At 36.0% G+C, this 26,250-nt stretch overlaps 1 protein-coding gene across 1 annotated transcript; it reads right to left on the reverse strand.

Moving 5' to 3' along the window:
- Positions 1–395: 395 nt before the first annotated feature.
- On the reverse strand, positions 396–24,621 carry BOLL (boule RNA binding protein). The gene is made up of 8 exons (XM_075755748.1): positions 24,597–24,621; positions 16,631–16,758; positions 15,309–15,380; positions 14,278–14,325; positions 13,062–13,187; positions 11,540–11,614; positions 6,478–6,614; positions 396–4,809 (listed from the first exon to the last, which is right to left on the reverse strand). Exons 1-7 carry the CDS (start codon positions 24,619–24,621, stop codon positions 6,591–6,593), a joined length of 498 nt encoding a protein of 165 aa, XP_075611863.1. The 3' UTR covers positions 396–4,809; positions 6,478–6,590.
- Between the last annotated feature and the right edge of the window lie 1,629 nt (positions 24,622–26,250).

Below are 26,250 nucleotides of genomic sequence, written 5' to 3' on the forward strand. Positions count from 1 at the left end.
AATTCTACAATTGTCATATTTTTCACATCCCCAAGAACTATTACTTTAACTAAAACAAAACACTGACATTTTAGTTCTTTTTCCTGCAGAACAATTTGATTAAAACTGTTTTGTCCAGAACTTATTTAAAGATGTTAAGAAAGTAGCAGTGTTCCATTCTAAAGGCTCCTTGGTTTGGCAACTCTAATTTTTTTTTTCCTTCACCCAATTTTTTTTTTCCCCTTTGAAGGAATAATTTTGTGAATGTCACAGGAACACAGTCTTGTTAAACACGTTAACTTGAGCAGGAAAGCTGGCTTTTAAATGATATTTAACTTAATGATATTTAACTTATTTAACTTTTAAAATTATATTTAACTTAACGTTCTAAAAATAATTAACAGAGATGACAATAGTTTGTTTTGACCGCAAAAGCATAGTTTAATGATAAGAGTTCATCAATTCCATTTTTTGTATTTTTCTAAACCTATATTTAAACTACTCATCAATACTACAATTAAATAAACAGAAGTTACAATCCAAACAGTAGATAGGGACCAATTTTAATTAAACTTTTAGTTACCAACCCAGAACTTTACTAGAAGTTAAAGTACAGAAACTTGGTTATTATTGCTCTATTATACATAGTTTCAACAGAAAGAGCTTTTGATCTATAAAATTGCTAACAGTTCTCTAAGATGAGATCTAGAAATCTATTAAGTTTTTATCTACACACATCCACAGTATCTCACTTATCAAGGCTGCAGTAACTCGATCATCTGTATCTGCAATACAGTATCAAACACAGCCATGTGATCAACTAAAATCCCGCATTCTAGAATTAAACTGGATGTTCTAGTTCATCTGATTAAAAACAACTGGAAATATGAACGGTATTCTGTTTACCTTTAATGTAAGCACATGTACATTACAGCTCCACCAAGATAGGTACAAAATGACCATGCATGGCCCTCAAAATTACAGTTTCAATACTTCTTTAAATTGTTTGTGACTCAAAGTCTAAGGCGGCCTTACAAGACCTATGCTTTCCCACTGCATCTTAGCTACATTATTAAAATGAGAACTACGTACTTCTGTTCTGCTTTCTGTATTTCTATTTGGATTTTCTGCAAAACAGCATACAAGGATTTGCATTTAGGATTGCACAAGTGTATGAAGACATTTGCATTGTATTTTGGATCCTTAAAATACTAATTTAAACTGTGTATTTTTTACTTAAATAGGAAACATAGGAAACTTTTATACCAGGTGAAGTGAAACTACCATAGTACTTCAACATTACAAAGCCACAAACCTATTTTATTATAATTTTTACTGTAAAAATCTATTTTACAACCACGCAACTTCTCACATTGTAGAACTATGTTAAACAGAAAAAAAACATTTCAGAGCCATGTGTTCTGCTAGTTTTTTCTCAGTTACTATTGGAATGCAGTTTGCTTACTGACTTAGTATTAGCTATTTTGAAAAATGAATTTCAGAATATAGAGAATTGCCAATTTAATATGAAAAGCATAAGCAGTTTTTCAGGGATAACAAATGGACTTTTGATGCTTAAAAGTAGCAGGAACCAAAAGTGTTACTGAACTAGAGAATTCTACTTAATGCAAGAAAACAGTCCTTGATCAAACACAGAAAAATACAGGAGAGAGAACTTTGTTAACATTTCGGCCTGTCTACAGGTTTTTTCCAGTGTTATCTAATAGAGAATGTTAGAACCGACATTTTGCCATATAAATATAACATTAAATAGACAACAGTTGCTAGAAATACTGTAAGAACTAGCTCAGTAGAAAACAAGAGATACCAGCAGGTCTCTAAATTCTAGGGCATAGAACCCAGAAAATGCATTTGCTAATACATGAATGGGACAAGACAAAGACGATTATTTGCCATGAGCTACTGAATATCCATAGGGCACAGTCATAATCTGATGTGTTCCCTTCTAGCACGTGTGTAAAGCCTTACAAATATCAATGGGAAATCACAGAAGACCAGAGAGAATGTTATCCTTCGCCAACTCCCAAAATCCGTGAGGGATCGGGATCTTGGTATCTGCAGTTAGCTAAATGACTTCTGTATAAAGGCACAGGAATTTCCACATTATGAAAATTCCGAAGTTGCAGAAGAATAATACTGTGTAGTGTAAGAGATTTAAAAGAGTCAAGATAACACAATTTTAAGCACTACCTGAAGAAATTATGTAGTTCTTTCTCAGCACATATCATTTGTGTATCCCTGTAACAAAATTATGGAAGTCAGTTATTGTGCCTCAACTGTGTCTATGGAAAGATTCAACTACTGGAAGCTTAAAGGTTCAGTTATTACTGATTGATGTTATGCCATCACTCTTGGCAAGTATTTTGAAGAAAGATGAGCCCTCAACAGCAACCTGCAGTTCCTGGAGAAAGCCAACATTCAGAGCTTCATCTTGGTCTCTTCTAGGTCTCTCAAATCAAAAATGAAGCATTGTTAAGACCTGGTGATACAATCCTAACCACCGGTACCTCCAGACTGCTGTCACAGGCCCCACAGCAGAACAGTGAAGGTATACTTCTGTGCCCAATGCTGAATATCCCTCCAAATGATCAAGTTCATATGGAAGTAAAAGCAAAGTATACATGTTCTTTGAAGCAAAGGCCATGGGATCAACTCATTATCAAAAATGTAACATCTGTACCAATTAATGGGAAAAGCTATGTTTTGTGAGTATCTGGACTAGAGCCACAATTTGAAGACACATAAATGCACAGTATCTGTACACTTTCAAGCAATTACTTTAAACAACTTCCCTGCAAGCACTTTTTTTAAAAAATAGTACTTGCTGCAAAATTTTACTTCTTAGATTTTTAAAGCATTTTAAAAACAGGGAAGTCATGTTTGGTAAACAAATTGGGAGTTCAAAAAATACAGACTTAGGACTAAATCTTTTGAATATTGGGTAAAATGCATATTTCTTTCATGATACAAGAAATAAGGCTCTAAGAACACACAGCCTTTCTTTGGCACCTTCAGAAACACCACTTCATTAAAAAATATTTACTATGTAAAAGTTCTTCCATGGAAATAAGTTATTGTTGGGATGTGCCAACATTTCTGTAATATATTTATATAGATGGATTCTAAAAATCAAACAAGAACAACTGGACAGATGTTTTTAGTGGTACAGACGGGCTTGGAAATGTGGCAGTCTGCAACAGATGAGTATTTTCCTCCTCAAAAATAGGCTGAGATCCCCATGTATCCAACGAATTGTGTATCTTTTTTAGTACTTATTGGTAAAACAAACCCCCACAGCTGCTATGGTAAGTTTTTAAAAACAGAAACTATTAAATTGTATTTTGTGTAGATTTTTCTACCTAGCAAAAGTGGAAAGTCATTTGAAACTTGCAACCAAGACACAGTCCACAGCAGCTCCTTTCACAACTTCAAAACAGCATACGAACAGAACCAGACTCCACCTCTCTTTCTGCACAATATGAAAGAATGCTGTTGACTGCTAGAATCATCTTGAAATATATTTACATATTATGCATGGATTATTTACTGACTACAATGACCACTCTATTAAGATGCCTAAATATTAAAAGAAAAAAAACCCCAAACAACCACAAAGCCACAAAAGGAAACCCCCCAAATTACCACATAGCAGAGAAACAAAAATTGAAAAGCTCAAAGATATTTTACATTCATGAAACAAAGACCTCAGTGCTGCACAAGCAATAAGCTATGGCTTGCACTCCTATTAACTACAGAGGCTGTGTTTTAACCTTTGAGGAATCTGACTTAAACACAGAAAGAATCCCAGTGGGGTGACAGGAGAAGCAAGGAAAAAAAGAAAGTTTTCTCCCTGCAGTTGAGGAGAAAGTAGCATTTCATCTCAACTTGTGATACTGCCGAGTTCCTAAGTTTTGCACAGACAACAGGTAAAAGTCAAAGGAGGAGTTTTCAATGGTCTTGTAATGGTAAGAAGTCAATTCTTGCCTTTTTCTATAGCTAAAAACATACCATAAAACCAAATTTAGTTGCTTACCATACACAAGAAAAATGTCAGCCTCATATGAGGATAAATAATTTTTATAATGTGGTAGTCCAAAATTTTTAAGAAGTTATTATTCCCAAAGACTAAAATGACACCTAAATAAAACATCTTATAAAAGTAGAGAATACTGATGGCAAAAAAATTAAAACTAGACAAACTTTTGGAATTGAAACAAAATGCACATAGACTTAAATAACCAGATTTTACTCCACAGCATATAAATACTGTCAGTATGAGGCAAAGTGGTTTTTGCTTTGTAAGTAATGGATCTTTTATGTTTATGTAATCCAGAAATTCAATGTTAAGTGTTCCCTTTAATAAAAGTATGCTGATTTTCAATCTATGCTATTTTACTAACCAAAATTTAACACTAGGCTGTGTATCAGAAATCACCATTCTGTCCTGTAACAGTATTTTTATTAAGAAAGGAAATGCAGGATAAAGTCATGGTTTCATGTGTTTTTACCCATCCAAACTACAAAATTTCATTTTATTTCTTTACAAAAAGGAGTGGTATTTAACTTAGGCATTTTTAGGCAAATGTTAGAAGTTAGGAAGAACATATCCTCCACGTGATAGGTATGTTAGTAAAATAGATAAATAAAAAAAATCTGTTTTACAGAATCTGTAGAAGGTGGCATAAGAATTTTATCTTCTATTCTGTAATCTTTTCTAGGATGAAAATGGGGACTTCGTGTATATTGAGGTTTCAGACTCGCAGATGAACGATGTGAAAAATTTCTTCTCACAGAATGCAACCTTGATTCCTAAAGAGAGGGGAAAAACGCTGTGTTGTTTCTTCTGTTTCAAAGTGTGTCCCATTTACTACATTAATAATGCTTCCAATGAAAAGTTACAGTCCATTTTGATATTGCGCCAGCTAGATACATTTAGTTCAAAAAGGAAAATCAGATTTCCATTACGTACATAGGTGAAGTCAACAGTGACAAGAAATACCTTAATTTACAAGTATGGAATCTTAGAATTAGTTCAGAATTAATTTACTTAAAAAAATCAAGTTTTGTTCATTTATCATATAGGCTTAGTAAAGTATGTCAAGTTATTAAAAGCAATTGTATCCTCTTCCTAATTGGATAGGGAAACTCTATGTTACAATCCAAAACTACTTAACCAGTTCTATTTTTTTTACTTTTGCATTATCTGTGGATTAGAGCAATGCAATTCTATGAGAATTTACAATAATGCTTACATAATTTTAGTAGCTAAAACTCAGATTTGTAAAACTTGAGCTGAATAGCTGATAGCTGTCCTATTTGTAAACTGACAAATAGTCAATGGACTGTGATTACGTAATTTGTCAGTGGACACCACTAGCTGCCAACAAAAGGATGGCAAGATCCAGAAAACAGGGCTCACATTTTAAGTGTTAGCAAGAACATTTTTAGAATACTTGTACTACTCTGTTTATTCTTCCCAAGATCAAATTCTCTTACTGTCTCCCTTTGTATCTCAGCTGCTCTGTATCCCATTTGTGGAACTCCCACCTGTTTTACTCTCTTAACCAATTGGGAGTCCTTTCTTCCCATTCCATTATGCCCCATGACAGACTCAAACTAACTTTGTTTTCTAACCGTATCTTCTTAGCTCAGGCCTTTTCAGCACTCCAACTTTTTTTTTTTTCCCCCCCTCTTACTCTTTCTTTAGTTTTGACTCCTATTAGGACAGGACACAAACACATTTTCTCCTCTCTACTGCCTCATCCCAACACAAAAGTAAAGAACTAGTCTCAGTTTCACACTGGCAAACCTAGTGTTTTTTTAAAAGCCACATCTGGGAATAAATCACACAGACACATACACAAACAAGAAATCACACCTTAACAAATAACAAGACCCTGCTACAAATCACTATGCTGTTGAAAGGCTATCAAATAAGAAATGGACACAAATTTTAACATGTGCAAAACGTGAATTCTTCCCTAGCTTCAGTTTATTAAAATACTCATTTTTTTAAAGTATAAGCAACTAAAAACAGCACCTTTTTCACAATAAAAAACATGGTTGAGCACCTGCCAGAATTTAACTCCATGAATATAAACCACTGTAAATCACACAAAATAGGGAGAAAAGGGGAGAAAGTTGAGTTGTCAATAAAAGAATTAAAACAGTTTCAGAAATAAAAATCATACATAGAAGTGCTGAAAATTCCCTGTTGAAGGAAAATAATGCAAAAGACACACAGAACTTGGGAAGTTGAACTAGAAAGAAAATAATGATGAAATTAATATATACATGATTATCCCAGAAATGAATGACATGAATTACATAAAGATTGTTTTACATAAGAGTTATTAGGAAATTTACAAACATGCAGGAAGCAGCTAAGTAATACTGCAGACTATACTAAATTCTATCTGAGCACATTTTATTATTTATCAATTTGTAAACAGCAAGCATGGCAATGGAACAACTGACCCCAAGTTTCACAACAGGCAGCTGCTAGCTGGTATGTTGATGATGGATCTCAGCCTCATGGGAAGGACTGGACAGGAAAATCAGTACAGGTAGACTAGAGCTGCCCAAATGGCTTAATAATGAATGCTCCATAGTGTCTGTCAAGTAAAGAGAGAGAACATACAGATCAGAGAAAGCAAAAGGAAAAAACACCCCAACACTAAACTGGAATGAGAACAAGCTATTAGAATAGAAGAAGAGATTGTAAGGAAAATATAGAAGGAAACAGTGTGAGAAAAAGCATGCCGTCTGCACCTTTCTATGTTAATAGAAAATTAACAAGTATGCTTTTGGTGGAGTTTAAAATACCCCTTTTACAGGCAATAGACCTTGCTACAGCTGATAAGTCTCTTGTTAATCATATATGATGATAACTAAAAAGTTGGATTCATGTTTCTGAGACTAAGGTAACTTTAAACAAAAGGTTTATTCTATCAATTTTACTGCATATATAAATAAAAAAATACTTACCTATACAGAAAATTTCTAAGATTTTTTTTGTTCCAGATGGAATATCATACAATAGCACACAGTACTAGTGTAAAATTACTATGCTTTTCCCAAAATGATTACACCAACACTTCCCCTTATAAAAGCCACAATTTATGTATATACATGCATATGTGTATATACAAACATGTATAAACATATGTATTTGTGTATTATACCCACAAAGAACATAAGAGTAATAAGGAAAAATTAACTGCAGAAAAAAAATAAGTGCTCCAATTTCAGTTACATTTACAGAATGTTCACTGCCAGAAGGCCAATGTGTTAGCATCGTGCACCATTATGATCTGAATGCATATATACACATGAACTATATTACAAATGAATACCCTAAATTCTGTTTTGACAAAGGAAGATCCTCTTCTGCTTTATCAGTTAGAGGCAATATACTGTAGACTGGAAATACTCAAGTAAAGAATCTTTGACCTTTTTAGAAAGCATTTTCTTATATTAAGTAGAAAATTCAGTTTTAAAGTTATCAAAAAAGCTTGCAGGGAACAGAGAACAAAGTATGACAAAACCCAAACATGCCAACAAATCTGAAAGCCAGGATACATTTCTATCATTGAAGGGTTCTTGTTTTAGAACTCAGTTAATTGGGTAGTCAGAAAAAACCCATCAAAATACTTACTACCTTTGTAATCTTCTGTGCCTTTCCAGAACATTTTCTGAAGGGTAAGCTTAAAGTAGTACTATAGCTCTGCACTCCAATCTAGTGCATAGCACTTTTAGGTTCCAAGAAGTGGATTATGGAAGATTGTCAGACTTTGCCAGCTAAAATTAGTCTACTGTGGGGACAGGAGTGAAGAATTTAGATAACATAAGACTGATTTTTTTTTCCTTGAAGCTAAACGTCCAAGCTCAAATAAAAAGAGAACACCTCTTCTCCCCCAAGGGCCTAAAAAGTCTCCTACAGGAAAAGACACTATATGATCCCATACTGCTAGTGTCAGCCAAAACATTCTGCTGGATACAGTCCATGGGAATAGAAAAAACCTCTGAGACTAGAACTATGCCTACCTCCTGACAGGTATACTGCAGTGGGAAGAATGACTTCGAAGAATAAAAACCCCAAAAGCATGAAACAAAACAAACCCCATTACCTATCCACCTCCATGTGCCAGAACATTTTACACCTCTGCTCCGTTTATGTGGCCTGCAACTGTGTTACTCAGCTCCCCGGGCCTCAGGGATCTCCCTCACACACACACAATATCCAACAAACATTTACCAGGCCAGTGACCCAGAACTCAAGACAACCATCCAGCAAAACAAAAATTTAACTCACAGGTATTTCTCCCAGGTCTGAAACCAGAGAACATGAATTTCAATCTTTCCTCAAGTTTCTGCTGTTACTGTGTTTGGTAGTAAGATCTGTGTAGTCTACAATCTCATACCTGTCCTCTAGGTGCATTAAAACATTGATCTATGTATTAGAGGACAATTTAAGATCTGAAACACTGCACAAGATCCAGCAGAGATAAAAAATTTTCATGCTTCCTAAAAAACAAGTGTCACCTAGCAGCTTTTTGAGAATGAATGTCAACCTTATCCATTTGTATAGATGTGAAAAACATGCTATAATCCCCCAAAAGAAAACACCTTCAAGTAAATACAAAGTATCATTAGCAAACACATGATCAAGGGGAGGGGTTTAGTATTTTTCATTCAAACCTGATCTTAAAATAACAAATTTGGATCTAAAAATTAAATTATAGTTGGAAATTGTGAAATGTTTTCTTCTAATTTTTGTTTAAAACTATTACAAATTTTGAACTAAAAGTTACATCAACAAATGCTGTTTAAGTGGTAGAAAGAATGAAAACTAACTTAGAGAATTGCCAGGACTGAAGCTTCCTTTCTTAAGTGCTAAATGGTTCATGTGATTAACAACCCAAGTTCTCTTTTTACACATGCACAACAGCAATGAAAACACTGGCTTAGAAATTTGTGATTTTCTTACTCAATAAATACTTAATCCATTTTGTTTGCTCACACTTGTGACTATGTTAAAATATGACTGCAGCGCATGCTCTGTTTTGAGCTGCATTTGAAAGCTGTAAGAAGTCTACAACTGCCAAAAATACCTGGACACTGGCTGTACCCATCCTACTTTCCCCATGACTTGCAGCTCCTAGTATAAAACATATGTTTATTCCTAATGCAGTGGAGGCAGTTAACAAGTTATCTTCAAGGTAAGGTCCTTATTTTAGGCATCTGCTCTCTCTTACGTGGCTACTACTTGACAATTTTCAAGCAGCAGATACATTTGTTGGGATATTTTAACAAGACTACAGCCAGCAGGCGGTATTTTTATGCAGCTGGGGAGCAGGTGGAAATGACACAGCCACTTGCTTAATACATAGCAGTCTGCTGTCAACATTTGCTCTTTTTTCAGTCATTGTTGAGTGCTCACCCACAGTGACAGACACAATACAAGCTGACCATATTTATTACACATGGAATACATTCAAAACTTTAACTGGGTATGCGAAAATGTAAGGTGAAATGTGAAAAGGAAGAATTACAGTCCAGAATTACTAGTTACTACTAAACGAAGCTAACTAAATAAATAAAAATTAAAACTTGTCTAAACCTATTTGGCATCATCTTGTAATGAATAAAATTCAAAGATTTGCTGAATCCTGATAAGGGTTTAACTATATCTGTGAATCTACTTGAGACCTGAACAGAGTTTCAATTATGGGTAATGGAAGACTTCTGAGAAAATGGGTAAGAATAAGCAAGAAATACAGTGAAGGAATAGACTGGATTTGCAATTTCATACTCAGTTTTGTGAAGTTTAAGTCGGCACTGCTAACACAAGTCTTACTTCCTCTATGCTATCCCAAACTTCTTATATAGGTACAAAGAGTTTGTTCAGTTGCTTGATAAACTAGTCTGAGGAACTGACCCAAGTTTAAGTCAGCTCTTTTTGGGTGGTGGGAGTGGGGCTTCATCTTTAACTACATCAGTTCCCTGACCTGATTTACCACGTTGCCTCACAAAAACCTCTACCAGCACAGGAGGTGGGGAAAATGGAATGAATTGCTGGGCTATGCCAGGTTTGGCTGTGCATGAAATCACTTCTAAAGCAATGAGAAAAAAAACATAGAAATTAGAATATCAGGAGATAAGAGAGTCTGAATTTGCAGCTCATTTCCTATGCCATAGCAACCAAACATAGTTTTACCATGCACGCACATATTCTACCGTAAACTAACACATTATCACTTATCACCGAGTGAACTACTTTGCCTTTGCTATAAGGTAAAGCACAGTACTGTGGTAATTACTGTAGAAGAGGAAGAGTTATTGGGCTCTAGATCTACCTGGTAACTTAATTGACACTGTCTTGTTTGAATAGCCTTGGTCCTAGGGAAGATAATAAAAGTCAAGTTTCAAAGTGAAAAAGCTTGTTTCTATTTGATATGCAACTATGTACTTGTTTTTGATTCTGAGACTGCTATTGCCTTTTTAAAAGTGTTTTCATACAGTGTTAGAAAGTGGAATATAAACTGGATATTATGATCACTGTTATGCCAACTCCCTTTTAAGTACTACTTAAAAATATGAATCACTCAGTATTAGTACTCTCAAATTCATATTCAGCTTCTGTTTTTTTTAATTGGAATACTTGCATTTTATTCCAAGACAACATGTAACGTTACAGCCCCCTCTACTGGAAATATTTAGTAGATATTGTTACACAGTAGTCTGGAAAAAAGATTCTTAAAAGTAAATTAAAAAATAAATGTAAAAGCCTCTAACATGGCTTTGATCCATTCACATTTACTCTGTCATTTGTAGTTGAGTAAGCATCTTTCACAGAAGAGCAAGTACTGTGATATCAAATAAAACTACTGATACCTTTAGTGCTTTGTTATAAGGCAAATCTAGGCTAAATCTAGTTTAGACATTATTTTATATGTTGCATTAACCACCTTATTAATTTAAACAAAAGGACCTTAAACTGGGACCCAAAAACCCCCCACAACTTGTGTCAGATGACATGGAAGAATCACATTGTAGAACTGCCATTCAAAATCAGAACTGCAGAGAAAAAACACCCACAAGTGGCCAACTGACACAGTTTGTCATGCTCTGTGTTCCAAAACCCCACCCTCACCACAGTGTGAGGTGCTTGTCTAAGGCTGCAAGTAATGAATTCAACTTCTCAAGATCCAGAGACAAGGATATGTAACCAGCATTTCAAATAACTCAACAAGGTTCCCTGTTTTCTTTCATAATACAAAGAAAACCGCAAATGAAAAATGTATCAAGTTGTAAAATAACTAGTCTTTTTTTTCTCATTTCCCTAAATAGTTCTAAAATAAGTAACACCTATGTCCTCCATAACAAACCCTTGAATGAAGAAAATCTCAGTTTCTCTGCAACATTTCTGTTTTCCTTATTTATTAATTCATTAATAAGAGACTTGTTCATCCCTGACCCTCTTGACCCTTGATCCTGACTACCATGCTTACTTTAATTATCTTAGTTTGATACTCACAGGTGCAGGCATGGCCATGGCACTCTGGGTGTAAGGCTGGTGATGTGGTGCTTGAACTCCATGATCAGAATACAGCTGGTATTAAAAAAAAAACCAAACAAAAAATGACCAGAAAAGCTTGTTTCAGTTTTGCGATTTTGCAAGCCTTTCACATGAATTTAGATCGTTTAAAACCTCAAATTGTGGGCTATGTTTATCTAAACTACTGCCTTTTTCAAACCCAAAATTTCAATATTTAAATCTATGTTTTCCCCACTGTACCAAAGTTTGGTAAATTTAGTTTATCCAGATCAGTGTTAAGAAGCACTTTCCTTGACAGAAGTAGTACACTTCTCTACTACAAATGCATTTCACTCAGCTCTAATTGGAACACTGTTTAAATGTGTAGATTAGCATATTGAAGTGTAATTCCAAGCATTATCGCACTTAAGATATTTACATACAAATAATACAAGGCTTTTCTTTGAATTTTACACCATCTTCTGAATTTCTACATACTGCTTTCCTTTAACATCAACAAGTTACACACTTGTGAACTAAGAGCATGTTACATCCAAATACTCCTTAACTAGTTTAATGTATTTTCTTAGTGCTCACAGATTTCAAATTTTTCTATATAAGCTGATAACTGATTTATGACATAGAAAACCTTGATAAGATATATTATACAATAAAAGCCAACATTTATGCACTTTAAAAAGAAAAAACTCCAACAACCAAAGTCTTGAATAATAAAAGACCTTTGTAGGGAAATTAAGTTACTTTGGTATGTCAGGATTTCCCGCTTAAGATGTTTGTAATACCAGTTTTGGAACTTCTCCTGTAGCAACGAAATACTCTTCAACCTTTGTACAAAAATGGAATGAGTCATCAGAGGAAAGTACCACTTAATCATAATATACTTTTAATAAGTTTTTCTGTAGCCAATTATTTACTGTCATTTTTAATATCCAATTATAAAGAATTGGCCTTACTGTACATTAAGAATCTCTTAAGAAACATTGAAAATGCTATTGCTATAGAAGCAAAAAAATCAACAAAATTTAGTAATTCAACTACTCTTAATTCATTCTGATCTTCAGAATATTTAGAAACAAGCTTCTACTCACACAAAAAAAGAATTACTTTAAGAAACTGTTACGGCTTTGGTAAACTAATCCAGTATTCTGAAGAGTGACTCCCATTTTTTTTTAAATATTATTTTCAAACAAAACAAATTGATTAGTCTTTATACTACTGTCTGTCATACACTGGTGACCCTCTAGAATATTTCAGAATCAAAGCATCCTCCCAGAAAACTGAAAGAGATAATCTTGAGGACAACTGAAATGATTTACCAGCAGCAGCATGGGTGTGGGGGTAAGTACAGGGAACAGTTGACATAAGTGGGCTGAACTGCCTGTGCTTAAACTAAAAGATTATGTTTTTTCAATCACAGATAAACACTTCAATTGTAAGTAAGTTTTGGGGGTTTTTTTGTTTGGTTGTGGTTTTTTTTTTTTTTTTTTTTTTACAAAAATACCTCAGGAACTGCAGCTTCCACTAGGAGAGGAGGAGGTATACAGCCACTTTCCTGGGTAATCCCTATTGGCTGGTAAATTACTTCAGATGGTTGCAGATACAAGAATGAAGGTGAAGAGGCAGGAGACTGAAATAAAGCACATTATTTTCATAAATTATATGATTTATGCACTACAAATACCAAAGCTTATTTTACAGTCATCTTTGCTACATATAAACAGAGATAAAGCTTTAAAAGAAAGTGTCAAATTCATCTTTGATAATCTAAAGAAACTAAGTGAAGGGTAAGTGGGTAGAAAGGTCAGGTAGTAGGATAAAACACATATGTCCTTTAATCACTTTTATATATTTTTCAGATTTTATTTACATTTTGAGAGCATTGTTAGAGAAATCCTAAACTTTATAAAATTGACACTTACTCTCAAGATCACAGAACCATAATACAGTTCAATCTTCCCTTGCAAAAACGTTATATTAAAACCACAGTATTTTTGTTTTAAAACAAAAGCCACAGTATTCCTATAATTCAGCACCCAGATTTCAAAGCAGCAGACTAACATCTAATAGAGTGGAACTGACCACAACTGGACAAGGCTGGCTGCTACTAAAGTAATGAGGACACATTGTAGTGGTTCAAGCTTAAGGGACTGAGGTCCTCCTTTTAACTTCAAACTCTTCAAGTTCCTCGAGCAGCAAGATTTCTGTATTCAGCTCTTTTGCTACAGAGATCATAAAACCGATAAAGTCTCCCCCCAAAATAACCAAGTTAACAGTTTCAAGTTCTGCCTCCTATTTCAAGGGTCTGGGTCTAATTTCACCATACTTCTGTGTCTACATGCCTCTGCTAGGAATACGCTAATGAAACACCATAGTTATTATCAATCAACGAGCTAGTTAATACTAATTTCTTCTATCAGGCAAAACATCGCAGTTTTTACCTGCTTCTGAGAACTTATTAGACAATACAAACTATTTGCCAGAAGAAGGGAGGGGAAGATGCTTTCTTTACATCGGATTTGTGTTTGATGTTTCAATAAATGCTATTTCATGCCTTCTACTGCACCAGCAAGTGTTGCAAATGCATTGCTAAAGTATATCAATTATTTCTTTCAAAAGTGTTGTGAATAGTGGGAAATTTCATTGTTAAATAAGCACACCATACCTTTAAACTAGATACAAACTAATGGTAAAATGCTGCAACTATGAACTGTATTTACCTGTGGAACAGACCACTGCCACTGACTTGGCAGACACTGTGTTGGCACCTAAATTCAAACAAAAGAGGGATTACTTACATGATTAAGAACATATGCATACACATACTAGAATTCCCAACATACTAGAATCAAAGCTACCTCAACTCTATCATCAATTCTTAATTAAAAAGAAGAAATATGATTTTCGTAAGCCCCCAAATAATTCAGGAACATAGTTTTGTCTACTCCACTCAACCTCTGACTTGGGCATTTCATAAGCTTCTAAAATAGTGAAGCATCTAAGAAGCATGCCTAATTAGGAAAACAGAAGATACAAAATGCAGTTAACTTTCCAATACACATTAAAAACATGACCATCCTTCATATATCCAGGAGTGGGCCACCAAGACAGTTAGGGGACTGGAGAACAGACGTACCAGGATGCTGAAAGAATTGGGTTTGTTCAGCCTTGAGAAGGATAAGGGTGGGAAGGGATAATTATTGCTGGCTACAACTACCCAAGGAGTGGGGGGGCATACATGACTGAGCCAGATTCTCAGAGGTGTTCAGAGCACAAAAGTCAATGGACACAGGCTGGAATATTGAAAATTTTAACTAGTTACAAGGAAAAAAGTATTTTATCATGAGAAGGGTCAAATATTGGAAGAGGCTATCCAGAAAGGTTGGGAAATCTCAATCACTGGAGATATTTAAAATTCAACTTGACAAGTTCTGGAGAAACATGATCTAATCAGCCCTGCTTTGAGCAAGAGTTTGGCTCAGATGATAAAAGTTAAGGATGGTACTAAGCCATTTGCCTAGCAACACCAAAGAAAAATTTAATTTTTTACATTTCCACATAGTTATGTAGGCAGAAGAAACTGTATTCTAGTGAAAAGGAAGCCTTTGATGAAATTAAAGTCTGTTTTATATGACTATTTTGAATAGTCTTTTTATTGCCTAAGAATAAACAGACCTGAAACAGTGCTGCAAATAAAATTGCATGGCTGGAAGGAATACTGATGGTCTGAAGCCCATTTTCAAATAGATACCTGATAGTGATATGTAGGAGACTGATAAATCGGTTGAGCTACCATCATAGGTGAACTGGAAACAGAGCGTGACTTAAAAAGAAAGAAGTTACAAGTCTTAATGCAACAATTTCATAAATTGTCACTGCTATTAAGAACAGTTCTTAAGTACTATAACGCTGAACTACCTCCCCTCCCTTCTGAAAATAGATTTACCAAGTTTTAAGTTACACTTAAGATTCTTCAAAACCACTGTTTTTAATGGCCTACATTAGAGATGAAACAAAAATCTTTGGCATATTTACTTAGTTGTTTCCAGAAAGCACTAGGCCTAAGCCATCTGGTCCCTAGGCCAGAAAGCACTATGTAGAGATGCTGAGGCTATCCGCTACCCTGACCATAGGTACGTTTTTATAAACACTTAGGGCAACCTAAGTTGTCACTGACATATTCTCTAACCTCTCCACATCCCCAACCCAACCTCCATTTCCACTCCCTCCCTCACACTAGTCCCAGCATTTATCCGACTTGGCAGCAAGCCAGTTTAGGGAGCTAAACCAGCTAGAAACCTGCCTGGGTTTTGTGGGAGCCCAGTTGAGGATCCAAGAAACAGCAGTAAAAGAAAGGGGGACAGAAATATTTGGCCATGGCAGAGGACAACCTCTAGTTCTGATTAAAGCTAGTATGTGTAACTCCCATGTCATGAAATTCCCTCATTCCCACAAATATTTCGGAAGGAACAGCTCCAAAATGACTTTAATTCATTCTACCCTGCATGAAAATGCAAAATGAGAGAAAAACAAAGAGACTCAACCTGCACTGTTACACATGCACAATACATACCAAGAAGTATTAATACCTATAATTTGATTAATGTTTTCTTTAACATAAAATTTTCAGGGGTTTTTTCCTTACCTTCTTTATATAGGCACTTTCCTAATGATGAAAACTAAACATGTAAATAACTGAAACCAAAAGAGCCAGCACAATTTCTAATTGGAAAGACTAAGTGCTATTTGTTTGAAACACAGAAAACAAAAAACAAACAACAAAAGCAAAACACAAAACAAAACTGACATGATCAACAACTCCTTCCTGTACTTCCCAAGAAATTCTCTTGAAGTTCTACCCTGTCCAATAGGTCACATCAAAGCAAAAGTCCCTGGCAGAACAACAATAAAGGTAAGTAATATTTAAAAAAGAAAAAATAAACAGACTAATCTGAGGAAGCCATTTAAACAAACACAAGGCATAGCTGAAGAAAACAGAAGCAGGAAGGACTTGAAAACACTGCACTCATCCTGGTCCATAGAAAAGCATATATACAAAAATAAGTTACTTACTGGCCATGGCTGTGGAACAGAAGCAGCTTCAGACGTATGAAAATAAGCCACTCCGTTATGGTAAATATAAGGATATCCACTTGAAGTAGTTAAGTACATTGTACCAGCTTCTGGTATTACAGTAGAACCTGGAATTAATATTTTAAAGTTTACTTACCAGTAAATTTTATTTTTGTAGATGCGTAGGTCATAAAAGATAATTTCTGATCTTCAGAGAAGCAAAACGCTCAAAGGAAAGAACATCGGGCAGTGCACCTAGTGCCATCTCTATTCCTTCTCAAACAAAATCATGAAAGCAGATGGTCACAGGATGTCTCCAGAGGTAGATGGGAAGGTGTACAAAAGATGACATGCATATAAATTACTAAACACAGATATTGCGTGTGTGTGTGTATATATATATATATAAAAATAAAAATCTTCAAATGTCCAAAGATAACTTTGCATTGTAGGAGATTTTCACTGGTTACCTCCACATATTCATATTTAGCTGAAACAGGATCCAAGCACTAAAACCAGAATGATTTCATTACAAAGGTGTAGTCTAGTTTTTCCAACACACAAAGACCGTGTGGTCGACGCACTGGAGGGAAGGGATGCCATCCAGAGGGACCTTGACAGGCTGGAGAGGTGGGTCCACGTGAACTGCATGAAGTTCAACAAGGCCAAGTACAAGGTCCTGCACATGGGTCAGCGCAATCCCAAGCACAACTATAGGCTGGGTGAGGAGTGGATTGAAAGCAGTCCTGAGGAGAAGGACTTGGGGGTATTGATTGATGAGAAGCTCAACATGAGCGGGCAGTGTGCGCCTGCAGCCCAGAAAGCCAACCGTGTCCTGGGCTGCATCAAAAGAGGTGTGACCAGCAGGTCGAGGGAGGTGATCCTGCCCCTCTGCTCTGCTCTAGTGAGACCCCACCTGGAGTACTGCATCCAGCTCGGGGGGCCCCAGTACAGGAGAGACATGGAGCTGTTGGAGCGAGTCCAGAGGAGGGCCACGAAGCCGATGGGAGGGCTGGAGCACCTCTGCTATGAGGACAGGCTGAGAGAGTTGGGATTGTTCAGCCTGGAGAAAAGGCGGCTCCAGGGAGATCTAACTGCGGCTTACCAGTACCTGAAGGGGGCCTACAGGAAAGCTGGTGAGGGACTGTTTATGAGGGAGTGTAGTGACAGGACAAGGGGTAATGGGTTTAAGCTGAAGGAGGGTCGATTTAGATGAGATGTTAGAAAGAAATTCTTTACTGTTAGAGTGGTGAGGCACTGGCACACCAGTTGTGTGTGGAGAGGCGTTTAAGACCAGGTTGGATGAGGCTTTGGGCAGCGTGGTCTAGTGGAGGGTGTCCCTGCCCATGGCAGGGGGGTTGGAACTAGATGATCTTTGAGGTCCCTTCCAACCCAAACCATTCTGTGATTCTATGATGGCACATTGCCGGCAAAATTACAAACTGGTATCTAGATGTCAGCAAAAGAGACGCTTCTCAGCAATGCTGCCGCTACAGTGGAAGCTATAACTGAGCACGGTTTGATACCAAAGCAGAGTTGCACCTACAAAGCCAGTACTTTAACAGTACTGATAGGAAGCATTATTCAAATAAAGGGTTATCTACCCCTATGCAGAGGTTGCTTATCTTTTTCAAACATTGCCTTTGAGATCACCTAGGCTCTATTTCCATCTGTGTTTTGGGGGGGGTACGACAGGACTTCAAGTTTCTCTAGAACATTGTCAAACATGAAGACAAGTTTCAGTTCCAAATATAAAAAATTTCCATAAAAAAGGAAAATTAATTCTGTAACTGAAATTGAAATCTTGAAATCATTAGGTAGCAACATAGCATGCAAAAAACTGAGGAAGAACACAGTAAGGAAGATCACTGAGCAAGTTTTAGTTTTTCATCTCCTATGCAAAGGACAGTGCCACAAGGAAGTGCCATTTTATGGACAGACACGACACTGAAGAGATTACTACAATGCCAAGTGGAGGACCAAGAAGGGTCCCACAATGATTCAAGAGCTTTTAACAATTCTGAAGAGTTTGACTAACTTCTCAAAAAGTCTGAAGACACTTGGATACAATGAAGCTGAAATACTATCCATAGACAGGTCAGGCTAAGATGGTTGTTAGGATAGTGTTAAACAGACCTTAGAAAAGCTAAAGGCTACTTTAGCCCCAGTAAGCAATCTAGAATAGTAGTTACTGATACCTCAAATGAGGCGGCCAACAGGATCCCATGGCCAACAATCCTGTCCACTTTGCTAAGTACCAAGTACACTGCACAGAACTTTCTTCTATTGTTGAATATGTCTCTTGCAAAGGAAAAGGAAATATTCTCCATCAAACCCACTGTGACAGAAAAATAAAACAACTTGGGGGTAGTATAGCTATCCAAAATGCAATTCATCATTCTTCTTCCAGTTGTTCAGGTTTGGTTTCTACCTTTCAGCTTTTAGAACGCACATTTTCACAATACTTGGTGATGGGGAAAAGCAAACTGAGGGGGCCTCCCAGTATGTTCAAGGCTCTTTGCACAAGAGGTCCACAATGACAGAAGAGCTAAAAATTCTTTTGCTTAATAGTAGGGAAGACAGCCACAAGATCACAGGTAGGCTGGAGAAGACAGTGATAAATGGACTCTCTCTCCAATCCTGCTAAATAGAATAGAACCACTACCCTATTGTGATACTGCGAGTCTAGGTTTTATGGATTCATGAACCTCAAGATGAGCTGCAGTAGGACAAAGTATCCTAGTCACTAAGTTTAGTAAGCTGAGCATTAGAGCAGATACACTAAAACCAGATCAAGGTACGTCCCTAGGTGCCAATATGATCTTGTATTACAGATCCATCCTAGGCCTGAGGAACAAGTGGCAGAGTTAAACAGGGTCAAAAACAGATCTCAAAAGGACACAGCAGCCTTCTCCAAAAAAATGTTTTTGAGGTTTTTTTCCCTCTGTTCCCCCAGGTCTCAACTAAAGAAATATGCCCCTCTTCTATCAATACACACATTCAGCACAAGAGTCAGAGGAAGGAAGTACCACAAGTCAGGCAACGCAGCTGAGAGAGTCCAAGTCAAAGATGGAAAGGGAAATAAAACACAGGGAAAAAAGCGTATAACCCCATGACCATGACTGAGCAAAGATCCCACTGAATAGTTTCTAAAGCAAAGCAACTATACAATTGAAACTAAGTATTCCATTTCCTCTGGGCAAACGCTATCCTACACACTGACAAGGGAGAAGGGCATACCTACGCATGAGGGGAGGAATTTTCCTGTCTGCAAAAAGTATGTCTGTACCAACAGTGTTAGTCTACATATGAACTACTTTTAATTGATAACATGATAGTAATAACTAAAGAAAGCTTTAGAATTAAACTAAAATTCTCTGTATTGTCCTTAGGACATGAGCAAAAGTGGGGTTTTTTTCCCCCCCTCTTCCAAAGCGTACCATAGGACAAATACTGAAGGAAAGTTACAAAAATACACTTCATTCCCTGCTGGACTTATAAAAGGAATTATTTTACATCTGACATATAGCCCTTACTGAGGAATAACAAAACAGCATGCCTTGCTATGCCAAAACCTGGCAGATCTTGTCTTAAAAATTGGTGATTTATATCCTACATTTTCAGTAGTGTATTATAGAAATAAAATAGCCCCTGGTAGAAGGGGAGGGCATCTTCTCTAGAAGAAAACCTGTCTCCCCCAAAAGACCATAACAACAGCATACGCGCTCAAGATAAGAAGTCATCTGACAAAAAAAACCCCACAAAACAGAACACAAGCAAAAAACCCCACAAAACACCTTACCAATACTCCTCTTACATAAGTGTTCAGTCTGAAAAATTCTTTGCCAGAAAAGGAACATACAGCATCTATTCCATTATCTTCCAGCAAAGAACTCTTAAGTAAATGACTGCAACCACCCAATTCCTTATGGTTTCTACCAAAGAAAGCAAGATGCAACAGTCCTGATGGATCATGCTAATATAAATAAGTAAATAGGTAACAACCCAACCAACCAGCACAGGCTGCTTTATCCTGCAACATCTGTGAAAAAGTCTAAGTGTTTATATTTGACATTCTACCTGGCAACTGAGAGAAATTTCCATTCAGTTTGTTCCTAATCTTTTCCAAGAAAGAAAATAAAACATACTGAAAGAGCTAAAAGAACAAGCGATCCTAAATCTGTATATTTGGACATTTACACTGGCATGCATTTACTTCCACTGCAAATCATTCTGAGCATATTCCATGCACAGCATTATTACAGGGCACTACCAGGCACATTAAAAACTTACATTCACAGTGGCAATTACATAATGTACAAATGTAAATAAAAATACATACGAGGACTCCGTATTTGTTGTTTTCTTATTGCTGGACCAATATTCAATTTCTTATCCTTATAATTAAGTTTTTTAGCCTAGAATTAAAGAAAAAAGACATTCAATATGTGTATTTTCTACACATATCTAGGCATCCAAGAAAAAAAATCAGAGTAGTTTTCACACTCCTCTGCTTTTTACTTACAGTGCATCTCAAAAAACACTCAAAAGCTGTACTAATTCCTTTTCAATCTGACCTTAGACTTCACATAGACAAAATTAATCGTTAGTAATTTCAAATATTACTTATTCCTTATGGAACCTCTTGACGAACAACCAATACCTGTAATTGTCAGCAGATTTTTTCTTACCTTTACCTTCCTTGTGTATTTACTGCCTTTATAAAGGCACACATGTACACAAACTGACAATTTCACATATAAAGATTAACTATTTTTTCACAATGGTGCTCAGTACCATTGGCATCCTTCTAGTTCACAGAAATAAAACAATAAAAAAAGGAAGAAAAGTAGCTGACTCAGGAAGTTGCTGCCTGTATACTTTTTTTGGCTCCACATAACAATATTTTTTGAACATATTCTGAAAATTTCTTCGAAAATGTCCCAGCTCTTATTTTTAATACATGAATTTCCAACAAAGGCTCAGTATTTCAATATTTTAACCAGCTTTATATTTGGGAGAAGGCAATCCGCAAGCCTTGGATACTATTCTCTTATTCTCTGGGGTTTTTTCCCTGCATCTGGATGCCTTCACATGTATGAAGAGATCTGACCAACAGATGTCTCCAATACGTTCCAACCAGAACATGGAGTGCACGTTAAAAAAAAACCAAAACCCACAAACTGAAGAGCTAACCATCTCTCAAGGGAGATTCTACAAGGAGCATCAAGACAGTAATGTAGCTAAGAGGAGAAGCAACAATTACATGACAAGATGAGCTTCATTGTGTAAGACTTCAAGTGAATCTAATTATTCCTAAAAAGAATTACGTCATCTCTGGCAATCAAGCATGTCAGAATAAGAGGCAGCAGTTATCTTTCCCAACTCCCCACAAAATCTTGATAGCAATGGATTTTCTAGTAAAGCAAATTAAAGCAATTGTGAAGGATAGTCTTTACAGCTCTATGTACTATAGACCACATATAGACACAGTCTTTACTTTCTTAGTCTAAGCCCTCTACTATGAGCTGGCAACTCCCTTCCCTTGTTTCAGAAGATCTCAATATAAATCTCAGATCTCTCTAAGCCATCTTCTTAACTACACAGACCAAATTTAACAGATCTTCAAAGGCAAGGCAAACAGAAGATGACCAACCACGGCTACTTCATGTCTAAAAGTATTTCATTTAAGAGATCATCATAACAGGGACCACCACTTACCTCTTGTAAAATCTTTTGTGCATCTTCTTGGGTTTCAAATGTAACAAAGCCATACCTAAATAAAAGTTACAGAAGCTAAGTCTCTGAAGTTCATATTTACGTACATTGTACATTACTTCATGTATAGTACAAGTGACATTAAAAGGTAAACTAATAGGAAAAAAATCAATTGTAGAAATAAAGATCACAGTAACAACAGTAATCTTAAATTAACATCCTTGTTATAGTCTACTTACTAGTATATTTAAGCACATCATCATATAATACTGTTTCTATGCAGTGAATGAATAGCCCATGTGGAAAGCTACGCAAGACTCTCTGTATTGTCCTTGTATTCAGTGTACGTCTTTAGTTCCTCCAAACAAAGATTTTGATCTGAGGCTCTCACTCATTATGGGTGCCAAAGATGAGACACTTGGGATTTTATTTTTTTTTTAATAGTGTACTTTATGGCACAGCTCTCATCTACTTCAGCAATAACTGTGAATACTCCACACTTCCACATGCAATATCCAGTATATTAAATTGAATTCTCAGAAAAAGTAACAATGCAGAGATAGTGTTTATCTGTGCATTATTCTTGTCACCCTTGACATGAGTAGCATTAAACAAGAGTTCTGTGCTGATCAAGGAAGAAGTATTCTCCTATTTTACGACACACTAGGTCTCTTCCACCATACCTCTTTAACTGCTGCAACAAATCAAACAGGCTTTCTACACAGAACTCCTGCTGTACAAGATTAATTACAAGAGAATCTAGGCCACCAAGTGTGGCCTGTGCAAAAATATGTATCTGATCTTATAATTAGTCTGTACCACAACACCCATGTAGAAAAATCTACCACACCATCCCCCCCCCCCCCAAATTAACTTAAACTTTCTGAATATCAACAAAACTTTTTTTGAATTATTTTAGTAGTTTTGTATGCAGTGGGTATGCACCATTTCTCAGGTTCGTGGGTCATTTCAGGGACAGATTTCAGAAGATACAAAGGCGGCTTCTATCGTTCCAGCCAGCAGATCAAATGTTGCAATACAGCATGTTGTTCTTTCTGAGTGTTTCCATGCTTATTTGAGTACAGAGGTTTGTTAAGTCTCTGACCAACTATGCTTTTAAATCTGTGGGCTTTTCCTGTATTGCCTTCTCTAAACAAATTTGGAAACATTCCCAAATTCAAAAAACACAGAAAGTATTTTCCTAGCTTGGGACCCTACCTTCAATAGAAATCCCAACACCATTGAAAGTAATTATTTTCCAACATATTTACTCTGAGACATATGTTAGCAATCACAACTGCATAATAATTGGATATTCTTGGGTTATTGTATTCTATGGACACATGTACGCCAAGTCTTAGACACTTCTTGGAATTTAGGCTTGGTGATGGATCTGGGACCAGGATGAAGTCAAACGCACCTTATGCTAAGACCTGCTAGCTCAGTGTGTAATTTGCTGACACATGTTAAGTGCTCACAGCATTTAAAATCATGAGACAGCACAGGCTTACCGCTCAGAATAGAACTTCTGACTAAAGTGAACTTAACTGGGACAAATTCTCATGCACATTCCTTTTTGCTTGAGGCCTCTTTCCACCCTTCTGTGGCAGCAGAGTTCCCTACCTTATTCCCTTCACTATCCTTTGGGTTCTAGCAATAACTTTACTACCTAGTCTTAACCTTTCTCCTGATTTGTTCTTTTATTGTTCTTTTCTTTTATTGTTGACTTCCAGTCTAAGTCCCCTTTTCTGCAATCATGATTCATTGTCAAATTTTTCCCCTTATGTTCTTGTTCCAAAAATCTTCACAAAAAATCAGTTATTGCCATGTGCTCTGGACAATCAGGTGTATCTCGCCTCTTCCTCCGTTCTTAGGCTCCTCTCCACATTGGCTTTCAGTAGTAGAAATACATGTTTAACAACTAAATAACCTTTGTTTGGATTATCTACTGAAATTGTCATAAAAAACTGAAAGCATCATTTTTTCCCTAGTTGTACACAGCTTCATCTTATAATATAACATGACTATAGAGTTTTACTGTTATACAAATTACAATTATAAATTATAAAGACATTTATATGTAAATGTTAAATGGCAAGGGCAGATTGTTGCATACACGGAATAACTGAGAACATCGATGACAAAATTAATATTCTGAGCTATGAAAATCATAATCAAATTTACTATACTTAGTCAGCTTTCTGTTATATTTTCAATTCCCACAACATGCTTATTCTACTATACCAACCCCTTTGATACTCCAGCTCTGTCATTTACTATCTTCACTTCTTTCACACTGCCATACTGAGCAAAAAACTTCCTCAGATCATTTTCATTAGTCTAGTAGAGTAAATCAAGTGGAGGGGGGGTGAGGGGAGGAAAAAAGAAGAAAAGTTGGTTTGCATAGTTATTCAATGAATATTTACCATAAGACTTTTAACAGATATACTCAGGATAAAGTTTACTACAAACTAATTATAAACCCGGATAGGAAAAGAGAAGAATGAGCATGTATGAGCATCACAGCGAGAACACAGCATCCCTGTTTAATTGCTGCATTTTCATACTCAGTAATATGGTAGAAAGCCACTAAAATACTAAAATTCCTCTTTTAGTGGATTTACATAACTGTCTCTTTACAAACAAGACCACAGAAGTAGGTTTACTAGATCTGAATTTTACTTTCCGTAAACTACATACCAGAGCACAGTTTACAATATGGAACATCAGTGCAAGGTTTTCAAACTTCAAAACAGCAGAGTACATAGGCTTCCATAAAGGATATGCATAGGTTACATATGAAAAAAAAAAAAAAAATCCCCACTAAACCACAGTGACTTAATGATCAAATCCATCTAATATACCATGATCCTTCTTTCTAAAGTATAATTAATATAAGACTGCAAATACGTATAGGCACACCACAGGAATGCCTCCATTATAAATTAAATAAGAAAATGTCCTTTTAATGGAGAATAGTCTAAAGGCACTTGGAAGAAAACGTTCCCTTCTGAGTATGCATGCAGGAAGACAAGTTCCTAATGTAAAGGCACATCTAAGCTATGTGAACACTTGTCTACCTTTATGAACCAGTTTTCTTTCAGTATGTAAGCATATTTCAAATATCATGCCCTAATCACCACATTTCAGATTTAAAAGTTTTGTTCTACATGGGCCATAGTTAATACTATACCTAACGCTGGAAGAAGTATTCTTATATGCATGGATGTCTATAGGCTTCAAGCAATTTCTATTCATCTATACTTTTTGTTATTTTAAGGAAGTACATCAGAAATACTATTTTACCTCTGAGTGAATGACTTTGAACTGTATGTATACAATTTAGTAAATCCTCTCCTGCACATCAAAGGCTTATCTGCCTCATCTAAGTTTGAGAAGCAAAAAAAACTTAAGAAAAAAAATAATTTAAACAACTTTCATACCTGGAAAGAATATGAAGTTAATGCTCTTTTTGAATAATTTTACCCTCAAGACACATTTTACAATAAGAAATAATGCAGCTTGCTTGCTAAAACCTCTAAGTCCAGCAGAAAGAAATGATGGTAAACCTCTTTATCTCCCTCACTAATTCAAGTATTCAGGCATTAAAACATTAGAAAATAATCAGTGTGATGAGTAATAGATTCATGCCTGTTCAGTGCACTTGTAATACTTCAGTGTTTTAAAGCTCAGTAATTGCATCCTCTCCTTGGAAACTGCTTGCATGGAAAGGTTAAAAAAAAAAATTGACTGAAGTCCAGAACCACTCTCTGGAATAAATGATTACACTTTGCACCTACACACAAGTGTGAAAGCCTGTGTACACAGGAAAACAGGTGCAGTCAAACAATTAATAGCTTATGTAAAGCACTTGTGAAGCTTTTTCACATTCTGAAGTAACA

The sequence above is a fragment of the Balearica regulorum genome, chromosome 6 (genome assembly GCF_011004875.1).
Source record: "Balearica regulorum gibbericeps isolate bBalReg1 chromosome 6, bBalReg1.pri, whole genome shotgun sequence".
Classification (NCBI taxonomy): domain Eukaryota; kingdom Metazoa; phylum Chordata; class Aves; order Gruiformes; family Gruidae; genus Balearica; species Balearica regulorum.

Excerpts from the sequence above, each read along its gene's own strand:
- BOLL (XM_075755748.1), bottom strand. The coding sequence starts at position 24,621 with ATGACAGAGCTGGAGTATCAAAGGG. Across the intron at positions 13,188-14,277 it reads GGCAGTGGTCTGTTCCACAG|TCTCCTGCCTCTTCACCTTC; the intron begins GTAAATACAGTT and ends GCTTTATTTCAG. Across the intron at positions 6,615-11,539 it reads CCATGGCCATGCCTGCACCT|ACACTATGGAGCATTCATTA; the intron begins GTGAGTATCAAA and ends TTTACTTGACAG.